Source organism: Castanea sativa, chromosome 8 (genome assembly GCF_040712315.1).
Source record: "Castanea sativa cultivar Marrone di Chiusa Pesio chromosome 8, ASM4071231v1".
NCBI lineage: Eukaryota > Viridiplantae > Streptophyta > Magnoliopsida > Fagales > Fagaceae > Castanea > Castanea sativa.
The window spans coordinates 42764251-42775242 of NC_134020.1; the positions used below are offsets into that span (position 1 = coordinate 42764251).

The window sequence follows — 10992 nt, forward strand, 5'->3', positions numbered from 1 at the left end:
CTCCCACATGTCCAATCATAAGTTTCTTTGTGACAAGAAAACATCATCATCATCATCATTATCAGTAATCCCTGAAGCAGAAGCACAAAAGAGCTGTCTTCATATAGGGTACCATTACTTCTCCAATACTCACAATAAATATTCCACATTATAGATGAGGGTTTTTTTTCTATTTGTTTTGACATAGATAGAGGTCATTTTTAGGTTAAGAAGTAATTTTGACTAATCTAAAGGTGTATATAGTGCCACATTATTTAAAGAAAAATGCTAGTACCACAGGTAATTACACAAATTTAGCCACAACTTGCCATGTGGCGAGTTGTGAGTGGTGGAGTTGTGGACCCACATGGACAACCATTTTTTTCACCATTCACAACTTGCCACATGACAAGTTGTGGCAAAATTAGTGCAATTTATTGTGGTACTAGCATTGCTCTTATTTAAAATTTTACCCCACCAATTAAGGAGTGATTATTAACCATAACTTAAATGAAATGACTTAATAGTTAACACTATGTACACCTTTACATTTGTCAAAATTAAATCTTCACCGTGAAATAGCTTCTATCAATTTCAAAAGCCAATGAAAAGGATTCCTTAATTCCTTATACCCATTCTATAAGAAAATCCATACTAGGAATAATATTTAAAAAAATTTATACATGTCCAATGATTATTGGAGAAGGTGTTGGACACATGTTGATACAACATCATTTAGAATACGAAAGGACTATTATTGCAAGCAAAAACACTAAGAAAGGTTTATGATATATATATATATATATTTATAAATAACGAAATTTCATTAGTCAAAAGCCCCAGGTACACTAGGAGTGTACATGGAAAGGGTTACATCAAGATTGAAAATTACAATGATCAAGCATAACAAAAAGATTAGAGCAAGAAAAAGAAGAGAAAGCAGAACACCAAGCAAACAAAGAGTGGAGGAGGAGAGATTTAATCTCAAAAATCGACTGTTCTGTTCCCTCAAAGCATCTACTGTTCCTTTCCCGCCAAAGACACCATAACACACAATGTGAGACAGCCCGCCATAGGTCTATATTGCGCTGTCTACCAAACGGACCCTGCCAAGAAGCAAATAAATTTGCAACACTTAGGCATCACCCAAATCATACCAAAAAGGATCCAAACCATAGACCATAACTCGAAAGAAATGGGACAATGAAGAAGAAGACGGTTTACCGATTCCCCGCTTCTTTTACACATATAACACCAATCCATGATGAGAACACCCTTATTTCATGGTCTATCAAGGGTCAAAATCTTGCCTAAGGCGGTAGTTCAAGAAAAGAAAGCAACTCTCGAAGGGATCTTTGAGCGCCACACAGGTTTCCACGGAAAAAGGTAGTCAGGGGTCAAGAAGAGGGATAAGTAGTATTCACTAACCTTAAAGCCCTTATTCTTTGTCAACTTCTAGCAAAGTTTGTCATGCCCCTCACTAGTAAAGGTCATAGAGTGTATAAGATTCCAAAAAATATCAAATTGTTCCATCTCCCAATCTTGGGGCTCTCTATAGAATCGAAGATCCCCATGAAGCCTTTGATTAGGAAAAGACATGACATCCGCAAGATAAGAATCCTTGTTACAACTAAAGCTGTAGAGTTCTAATAATGCCTCCCGAAGAGTACAACCCCCACACCACAACTGATGCCAAAGTTTAATTCTATTACCATTGCCAACTTTGAAGATGATGGATTTAAAGAAAGCTGGCCAGCCTTGTCTTATAGTTCTCCACACACTAACACCATAAGCAGCTGTTACTTCTTTTGTACACCACCCACCCTAAATATTCCCATACTTGATCTCGATAACCTGCCGCCAAAGGTGGTTTGTCTCTGTACTATACCTCCACAACCATTTACTAAGTAGAGCTTGGTTAAATTTTCTCAAATTCCGCACACCCAACCCACCAAACTTCAAAGGGCCACACACATGGGCCCAAGTGACCAGATTGAATTTATGGGACTCATCAATACCACCCCATAAAAAATCCCACTGGAGTTTGTCAATGCGATTTGCAATATCCACCGGGATAGAAAAGAGAGATAGGTAATAAGTAGGCAAGGTTGAGAAAGTGCTTTTAAGTAAAGTAACCTTACCACCTTTTGATAGATACAAATGCTTCCAACTTGCTAATCTTCGCTCAATTTTTTCAAGAATAGGGTTCCAAATTGCCCTATCCTTAAATTCAGCTCCCAACGGAAGCTCCAAATAAGTCATTGGCAGTGAGGACTGCCTACACCCTAAAAGGACCACCAGCTCACCCCTATTTAATACCTCACCAGCCGGAACCAATTCGGATTTAGCCAGATTAATATGCAAACCTGACACAGCCTCAAATGAAGATAAGGTGTCTCTCAATTTACCAATCTGACTAGGTAAAGCATCACGAAAAATTAGAGTATCGTCCACAAAAAGAAGATGAGACACCATTAAGGGGGTATGAGATCTGGGACCCACAGTGAATCCTGAGATATGACCAGCCAGAACAGGTTTATGATATATGTTTGCATGGTGTATACGTTAAGGATGCTTGTGTTCTAACCTGTTCACCCCCCCCCCCCCCCCAAAAAAAAGGATGCTTGTGTAATTAAATTGTTAAAACTACGAAAATCCTTGAAGATTTATTATAAATTGTTTGATAAGAAATAAAGTTTAATTAAATAGCATAAAGGAAATGCCCAAATAAAGAAATGAAAAAGAAGAAAAATATCGAAAGCTCAATGAATCCTAGAACTCTAGTCAATCCCAGTTGAGAACATACTAGAAGTAAGTCCACTCATAAAGGGTCTTCAAAAATAAGAACTTCAACTTCACCAAATAATATTGTATCCTGCCATACTGTGTCTGACTTTCTCAAGATTTGTCATATTTGCATATCATATCAATGATTTATGCTATATCTCAGTCATCAATTATTAAACTTACACTATTATCTATATTATCTTTCTATGGTAGCATAGCATGTTTTCCACAAGAAAACTTAGTAAATAGGAAAACTTATCCAAAACCCTATTTCTAGGATGAGCACAGGAAAGATACACAAAAAATCAAGGACGCGCACACAATAATAAATAATTTTTAAAAAAGTACTACCTCACCTGAGCTCAGATGAGCTGGTCACATAATCTGCCTGTGCAAACTGCAAAATCAGCACAGATGTTGGTTATTGTAGCAGCCATATTCTAACATTCAGCAAATCTGACTACGTGTGAAATCCCTCATCAAGACCGCTGCCCTTGGACAAAACCTGCAATGTTGTGCCCTTAGTAATCCAGGCAGTTAACTCTGGTTGATGTTCAAAAGGGTTAAGAGGATGCAGACTTCCATCATCCAGTTGCACACCATACACAAAGGGGAGTCTTAGCGTAAGGAAACTCTCTGGTGGTAAGATCACTCGGCATCCAAGGCTGAACTGCAATTTTCGCTCACTGTCTGGAATTGATAAAGGTAGGCATGATGCCTGCAAATAAATGAAGGCCATAACGTGAGGAAAACTAGACTTAGAATTCCAACAAAGATCTAAGTCACAATTTTAGGTTAAACAAAAAAAAATGAAGTGTGTACCAACAAGACTATTCCCAAAAAAATTTCAAACTGAAACACTGGATAAGTGCTTGTAACAGACTGTTCAGACCCAAGATGAATTTAATCAACCTTGAGGATCTTTATTCCCGAAAAAATCTCAATTAATAATACAAGCCAATGGTGTTATTAAATAATCCCTTTTAAGGATTCTCATTAGTCAAGGTGAGATAATGCCATTTAAATGGATATAATGAGATAATAATCCACAACCTCCAAGAGAGCTTCAGTAAATTCTGGCATAATGCGAAATACATCATCCATAACTTCACAAATAATGTGGGGAAACAAAGGAAAGCTAAATTTCCAATATACGTGGTACTGTGGAAACTTCTAGAAACAATGAATAAATACTTCAAGGTGTATTTAACATATATAAAGTGAATTCATGCGTGTTATAGTGAGCAAATGAAACATACCTCAAATTGTATAGTAGGGCATGTTGCTAATATGATTGGATATGGAGGAGTGACCTACAAGCAAATACCACATATTACATATTTGGCAATAAAGACAACAGAATATCAACCAAAAAAATGCACGGCACTAAAGTGCAGCAAATTTCAGTTCATGTTGTTACCCAATCCCCCTCCTCCCTTTACTCTCCATAACATACTGTATACGAGTACTCTGTGATGTCCTTCAGTTTCAATCTTTCAGATATAAATGCACATGTAAACCCTAGTTCTCTAAGCTCATTATTTCTGATTGGACAAAAACACATTGTCTACAGCTTTCAAGCAGGGACGAACCCAGGATTTTAAGTTTGGGAAGGGGGGGGGGGAGAGTATAAGCAAAAATAAATCCAAATAAACATCCATTTAGTATTAACAAACTATCAACCAAGATAAAATACACAAAATCATTGTTTCTTAATACATTAAGATGAAATCAACTACCAACAAAGACAAAAGATACAAAAATCTATTGTTTCACAAACATCCATTTATTATTAACAAACTATCAATCAAGATAAAATACACAAAATCATTATTTCTTAATACATTAAGATGAAATCATCTACCAACAAAGACAAAAGAAACAAAATCCTATTGTTTCATGATACATTACAATGCAATCATCTATGAAAAGAGAATTTGAAGCTCTTTTTTTCTTTCTTTTTTTCTTGAGTTTGGTTTGTAACTATCGAGCTAATAAGCTTTTTTTTTAAGGTTGCGTTTGGTTGGGTGTAAAATATTTTCTGAGTGTAAAATAATTTCAGGTAAAAATATTTTCGGGAAAGGAAAATATTTTTAGGTGTTTGGTGGCATTTTAAAAAATACTTTGGAAAATATTTTCAAGTGTTTGGTAACATTCTGAAAATGCAAATTTTCTACTGATTTCTCACATTTTCTCAGCTATTTTCTCACATTCCAAACAAATTTTATAATAGAAAATTACAATCCATCAACTTCTAAACAAACAAAAATCAAAACAACACCATGGGCAAATCATTCCGTCAAACTGAGAGAGGGAGGAGAGGGAGGTGAGACAGGGAGGAGGAAGAGAGAGATCGGTGACCCACCGATCTCGCTAGCGCGATCATGTGCGTCGATCTCACCCGGCGCGAGCTCGACGGCGCGATCTCGAGCCTCGATCTCGCCCGGCGCGAGCTCGACGGCGCGAGCTCAACGGCGGGGCTTTGGGTTGAGGACAACGATCTTGGCTTCACCGGCGTGATCTAACCGATTTGGCGATCTCCCTCTAGCTCTCTCTCTCTCTCTTTTCTGGTGTGGGTCGTTGCTCTCTCCCTCTCCTTCTCTGTTTTCAAACGGAAAATTCTATTTGAAGGTAAAATAGAAACGGAAGTGATTTTCAGTCTGGGAAGGGGTATTTTACGGTCAATGGGAAGTGATTTTCAGTTTGACCAAATTTTCAGTTGTTGCCAAACACCCACAAATGCGTAAAATATTTTCTAGAACTCATTTACTGTCCAACCAAACGCAGCCTAAGGCTTTGTTTTTGTTAAGTTTTTGGGTTGGGCAGTTGCCAGTTGGGCTGGGCTGATTGGAGAGGAGGGCAGCCCAAAAACAAAAATGAAAAAAATACATGCACAAAAACAAAAACAAAAAATCCTAGGACCAGGGGGTGCCTGGGCCCCCCCTTAGGTCCGTCCCTGCTTTCAAGTACAGTTTTTTCATAGAATATAAGAAGGCATGCGTTTCTTCTCAAAAAGTCTGTCACTGTGCTGTATGATTTAATTCTCAACACACCTAATTCACAAGGAAAAAGATGGTAGAAATATGGTCTTCAAATAATTTGGAACCATCCGATGAATTTTGTCATGAGATAGATGTCCAAAATTGAATAACTTCATTGGAGCAAGACAGAGAAAACAGACAGTATCCCTGACATAATCTTAAGCAATGCCAGTAAATTTTTCATAGGTATTTAATAATGAATAAAAATAGAAAAGAAATATCATAAGGCTTCTCAAGCTGTATCTTGGTGGCCCAACTACAGATTTTTAGCTGGAAATAATCTTAGAAGATATTCAGTATGTCACCATATTTTTCACTAAACAATGTGAAACTACTTGAATCATTTTGGTGACCAATTACCCATGCATATAATTTTAGCTAGATGGTTACAGGATGCTGAGAATGGTAAATACTCTGTCTCTCATATTTTTAACAATTTGACACTGTATGGACAACTACAGTAGATATATTCTTCATGCCAAGGAATTATATTGACTACGAAAGATTTAAAGGCAAAGTAAGAAAAAATCAAATAAGCAACATTTTGTACCAGAAAAATCCTTTGAAGCTGTGATATTGTGCCAGCAAACTTAATCTTTGGTGGATCCCTTTTATTCTTCGAGAGCCTGCAGTGTGGGCAGTTCATGTAAATTGGTAAATTTCTATTCACCATGGAGAAAGCACTTCCACCATCATTGAGGCTAATAGACTGAAGTCCCCCCTCGAGCCCTTTTACAATTTTGGGAAGTGTTGAAATGCTGAGGGATGCCTGATTCTGTTCCTCCCCTGACCCAGGGAACTGTATCAAGCGACCTAAATTTAGATTGCCATTAGCCACTATCTCTTTCGACTGATACATATTTGTCTCCTTATTTACAGCACTAGCATTCATCAGATTTGAGTTTCGATGAACTTTACCACGGACACCATTTTTACCCAATTTTGAAGGATTCATCACATTACGGTCTGAAATGTTGGTCAATGAAGTTATATGAGATTCTTCAAGAAATGAATAAGAAGATCCAAGTTCATTGAGATGCTCTGTATTCAATAGGAAACGATGGCCATGGGGGCACTCATGCTCAAATCCAACATAAACCATTACATGCTTCAATGATGGGTTCAATTTGATCTTTCCCCCACCATTCACATTTACAGGAATTACATTACTGCCTATCTGTAAGAAGGGGTCACCATCTGTGCAGCCATTAGTATTGGTATCATTTAAAATATCTTCAGACTTTTGAGATCCCTGATGTTCATCAGCTGCATGAACCTGTTCAACACTTCGATCTCTTGCCCTACCTTGCTTAACCTTATCTGATACGGAAGAAGCTTGCTTCCTCTGCTGGAGAGGAGGGAATCCTGAATCTGCAGCTGCTGATCCAGCAACAACTGCAGAAAATGGTTTTCTCAATGTAAAATTGGGAAGACCTCTACCAAAACTGATTTTAGTGTCATCAGATGACTTGATGTTTTCTGAAGGTTTGCTTTGATGCTCACCCCCAATCTGCAAATCTCCTGAGTACAACCGTACAGAACTAGTTTTCTTTATATCTGTATCCGCACTAAGTTCAACCTTGGAGTTTGTACATGACCTAGTTAAAAAACCATGCTGCAAAACACCTTCTGTTAAGCCATTTGGGCTTTTGCATGTCTCTAAAAATATAGTCCATTTCAAAAGAAACTTCTGAGTGGCAGAGAACCCACTCTGAAGCAAGCCCTTAGAAGGGTCATAATACCTTGCACCCCCAACACGTATCAAACTCCATGAGGATGGCTGAATAGGTCCTGCATTGCTTAGCTCTGGAAGGTGAAGAGCAGGAAGAAGCCTGTCACAATCTGGAGAGCAGTTGGAAGTAATGTTTGCAGTTTCAAAATCGAAAGGATCAGCTCGTAGTCGCCGTGAACGGCCACATGCACAAGCATGGAGGAAAACATATCCACTAGAATGTGGCTTGACCCCATCTCCTAAAAGTGACAGGTCAGTTTGGACCTCATGTCTCTGGTGCATACATGGTTTTCCAGTCAAACTAACAGCATCACAGAGTTGCCTCCCAGATTTCCAGATGGATGTACATTCATCCTCCAACTTTTTTGCAAAATTTTGCACTGCAGGTCCCTTGACCATTGAGCGGAAAGCATGCAAAGCTTTCTCCATATGAGCTTCATGCTGCGAAGTTGGATAACAAGCAGGCAAGTTCTTTAAGTAAACCTCCTTGGCTACTGGAAGGGTTCTTTCACACCACAGTGTGGAAAATTTTGTGTTCAGTCCTCTCCCACATTCCAACCAAGATACTGCCACATCTAGAGGATCCATATTTTTTGATGCAGATCCTTCAACCTGTGGTGTAGCAGTACTCCGTAGACGAGGTTTCCTTTTATTAATTTCAGTTTCATCTATACATCCACCTTTTGCAGAGAGCACTCCATGCAAAATTAGTTGACTGGAAGATAACCAAATTTCCAGATTTGGAAGTTCAGGAGTGTTGAATGTCTTGCCAGAAGCAGCTGAGGCGGCAGCAGCAGCTGCAGCAACGGCAACCATACCAACACCAGCAGCTGAGCCACTGTTGGTATTAGTGACCATGCTTCCTCTCCCTCTTAAAATATCAGATTGCCTGTAAATGAACTCCCTTACAGATAATATATCCTCTTTGATCACATTCTGAACATGGCTTTCGAGCAAAAGAGAATCAGAGGTTGCTTTTCCACTCAAGACATCTTCCACAAGGCCAATGGCAAATTCAAGAGATTCACATCTCTGACTTGTAGACCAATCTAGCAGTACAACAGCCCTTGATGCATCGAGTGAAAACAACGGTGCAGAATTTGAAGCAACCCCACTTCTTGACCCATGATGACTTGTTTCAGAACCTGAAAGTGTTCGGCATTTCTTAATTAAAAAGCGAATCTGTGCTTCAAGAGATGCCTGCAGTTTCTTCCTAAAACTGCCTTCAGATTTACTCACAGGACGGGCAAGCACCATAACAGAACCAGAACCTTTAACAGGCATGCTTGGTCTAGCTATACTGCTCAAACTAGAAGACTGATTAAGTGAGGAGGTATCTGATGACTCCTCCAAATTCAAACAGGGATTTGACACATCAGAGAAATCGTCGACAAAAGCAAAAAGTATAACTGGAGTACACTGTCCTGGAAACAAAGAGGTGTAAGAACCTAATCCTGACATGAGAGATATAGCTGAAGCATTACGACTTAAGGTGCCACCAGTTCTTCCTGGAGAAGGGTTGTTGGAGGAGGTGGTTGAAGATGTAGGTCGTGATGATGACGAAGAATGTGGCCTAGATGGCAACGGTGGATTGGTTCGGGATTTTACAAATGGTGCCAAAGCATGCTTGGCTGATTGTAAAACTCGAAATTTTTTCAAAATTTGAGTGTCAAAGCGTGACCCCTCCTGAATATATACTATTACATGGCAAACCTGCATTGCTAATTGAGCTGAACATCAGATATAACAATTTAAAAAGACCACATTTTCATCAAAACTAGAAATACTACATGCCAACCCATATACTAGTAAACCAAAACTTTTGAACAAGCTCCAAACAATAATCAATGCTCTCACAAACTCTTTGTTGCCAATGTGCTATACTGAGATGGCACTCGGCACCCCCTCACCCCATAAGTACAGGCTGCTTTGTAACTTACCAATCAAGGGTTCATGGACAAAACCTATAAAATTCGTGACATACAATATTTTGAATTCATAGAACTCTACTAAAACCCAACCTATTTCAAATGTAATAAACTTTCAAGTTTCAACCCGATTAATTAACCAATAATAATCATACAACTAAGGCCAAAAAACACACGGTTAGTCCCTAAACTTTAACTCGTGAGCAATTTTAGCCCCTGAAGTTTAAAGTGATCACTTTTAGTCCCTAAAAATCTTTAAAAGTGATAGTTTTAGTCCTAACAAACTTAATGCAATCGCTTCTAGTACTTATACAGTAATGAAGTGTCGATTTTTAGTCTATACTAAACGAGATTATTTTAAACTTCGGGGACTAAAATCGCTCGTGCACTAAACTTTAACATTGCAATAGACAATAAGGCAATCACTACTTTTCAAAAACTGAAGCATTTTACATATATAATTTGAGTTCAGTTCAAATTTGCTCCCAGAATAAAAATATACTACAATTTTAAGCACTGCATTTTAAGAAAATTGAAATAAGAAGCAGTAGCACTCACAGTGAACATGAAGAGCAAACCCTGGAGATCCCGGGACTCGTGGTCCTCAAAACCCGACCCGGGATCCGAAACCCCAGTCATGGCGGGGCACCGGGTCGAACAAAACCGCAAGTACAAAATCCCCTTATCTTCCTGGGGGTAGTAGCTGATGCTTCTCCATTTGAACCAGTCCTTGACCTCCTCTTTCTCGTTCTCGTTGTCTGCTTCGAACAAGGGCTTGTCCAGGTGGCCGGACCCGAATACGTTGGAGTCGATGACCCGGTTGATGATCCGGGACGAGGGTTCGGGTCTTCGCGAAATGAAGCCGACGACGACGACGCCGTCGGGTAGTGGTGGTGGGGGATCTGGCGGAGGGAGAGGGGTTTGGCCTTTTGGGGAGGCTGAAGGAGAGGAAGTCGGAGGTGGCGGTGGGGGTGGTCGAATTAGGACCCGCATCGAGGACTGGTTCGGTTTCGGGTTTGGACTTGGGTTCGGAGGGTCCATTGAATAAGAAGAGAGAGGTAGAGAGAGGAACGAAGGGCTCCGCTGTGACTCTGTGACTGTTGTTCTTTTTGAGTTTACAAGGAAAACGCCGCGTCGTTTTTTTTTTTTTTTTTGTGATTTCGTCTTTACTCAAATTTCATAAAGCCGTTGTACTATAAGCAGTTTGGAGGAATTTCTTCCACCTAATTCACTTATTAGAGCATCCACATCTCTTCAGCTAAAATTTTGTAAAATGAAAAAAAGTACAACTTTTACATATTTTTTGTAAAAAATCACCCACATCAGTGGGTGTATAAAAGTGCAAAAACGTGGAAACCCTTAAACGAGCTACAGTACCGTGTAAATATACACGAGTACTGTAGCTTGTGTATAGATTATTTTAATATTTTCGTTCGCTCCATTTTTCCTCTCTCTGCTCCGTTCTCAACGACCTCAACAAACTCAATATCAACACAGAGAAATTAACACGAACGGCTCCTCGCAA

At 39.2% G+C, this 10992-nt stretch overlaps 1 protein-coding gene across 3 annotated transcripts in view; it reads right to left on the bottom strand.

The window, feature by feature from the left end:
• The window catches only part of LOC142607439 (uncharacterized), a 12576-nt gene extending 1932 nt beyond the window's left edge, over nt 1-10644 (bottom strand). The window contains exons 1-5 of one of the 3 annotated variants that reach the window (XM_075778935.1): nt 10026-10644; nt 6358-9252; nt 4026-4079; nt 3123-3484; nt 1-71 (exon numbers count right to left, since the gene is read on the bottom strand). The exon at nt 1-71 is cut by the window's left edge and continues 97 nt beyond it. In XM_075778935.1, coding sequence (XP_075635050.1) covers nt 3227-3484; nt 4026-4079; nt 6358-9252; nt 10026-10508 — 3690 coding nt within the window. In that variant the 5' untranslated portion in view covers nt 10509-10644 and the 3' untranslated portion in view covers nt 1-71; nt 3123-3226. Of the gene's footprint in view, nt 72-3117; nt 3485-4025; nt 4080-6357; nt 9261-10025 lie in introns of all 3 variants that reach the window. The other 2 variants (XM_075778936.1, XM_075778937.1) reach the window with 2 other exon arrangements.
• Nucleotides 10645-10992: the final 348 nt, after the last annotated feature.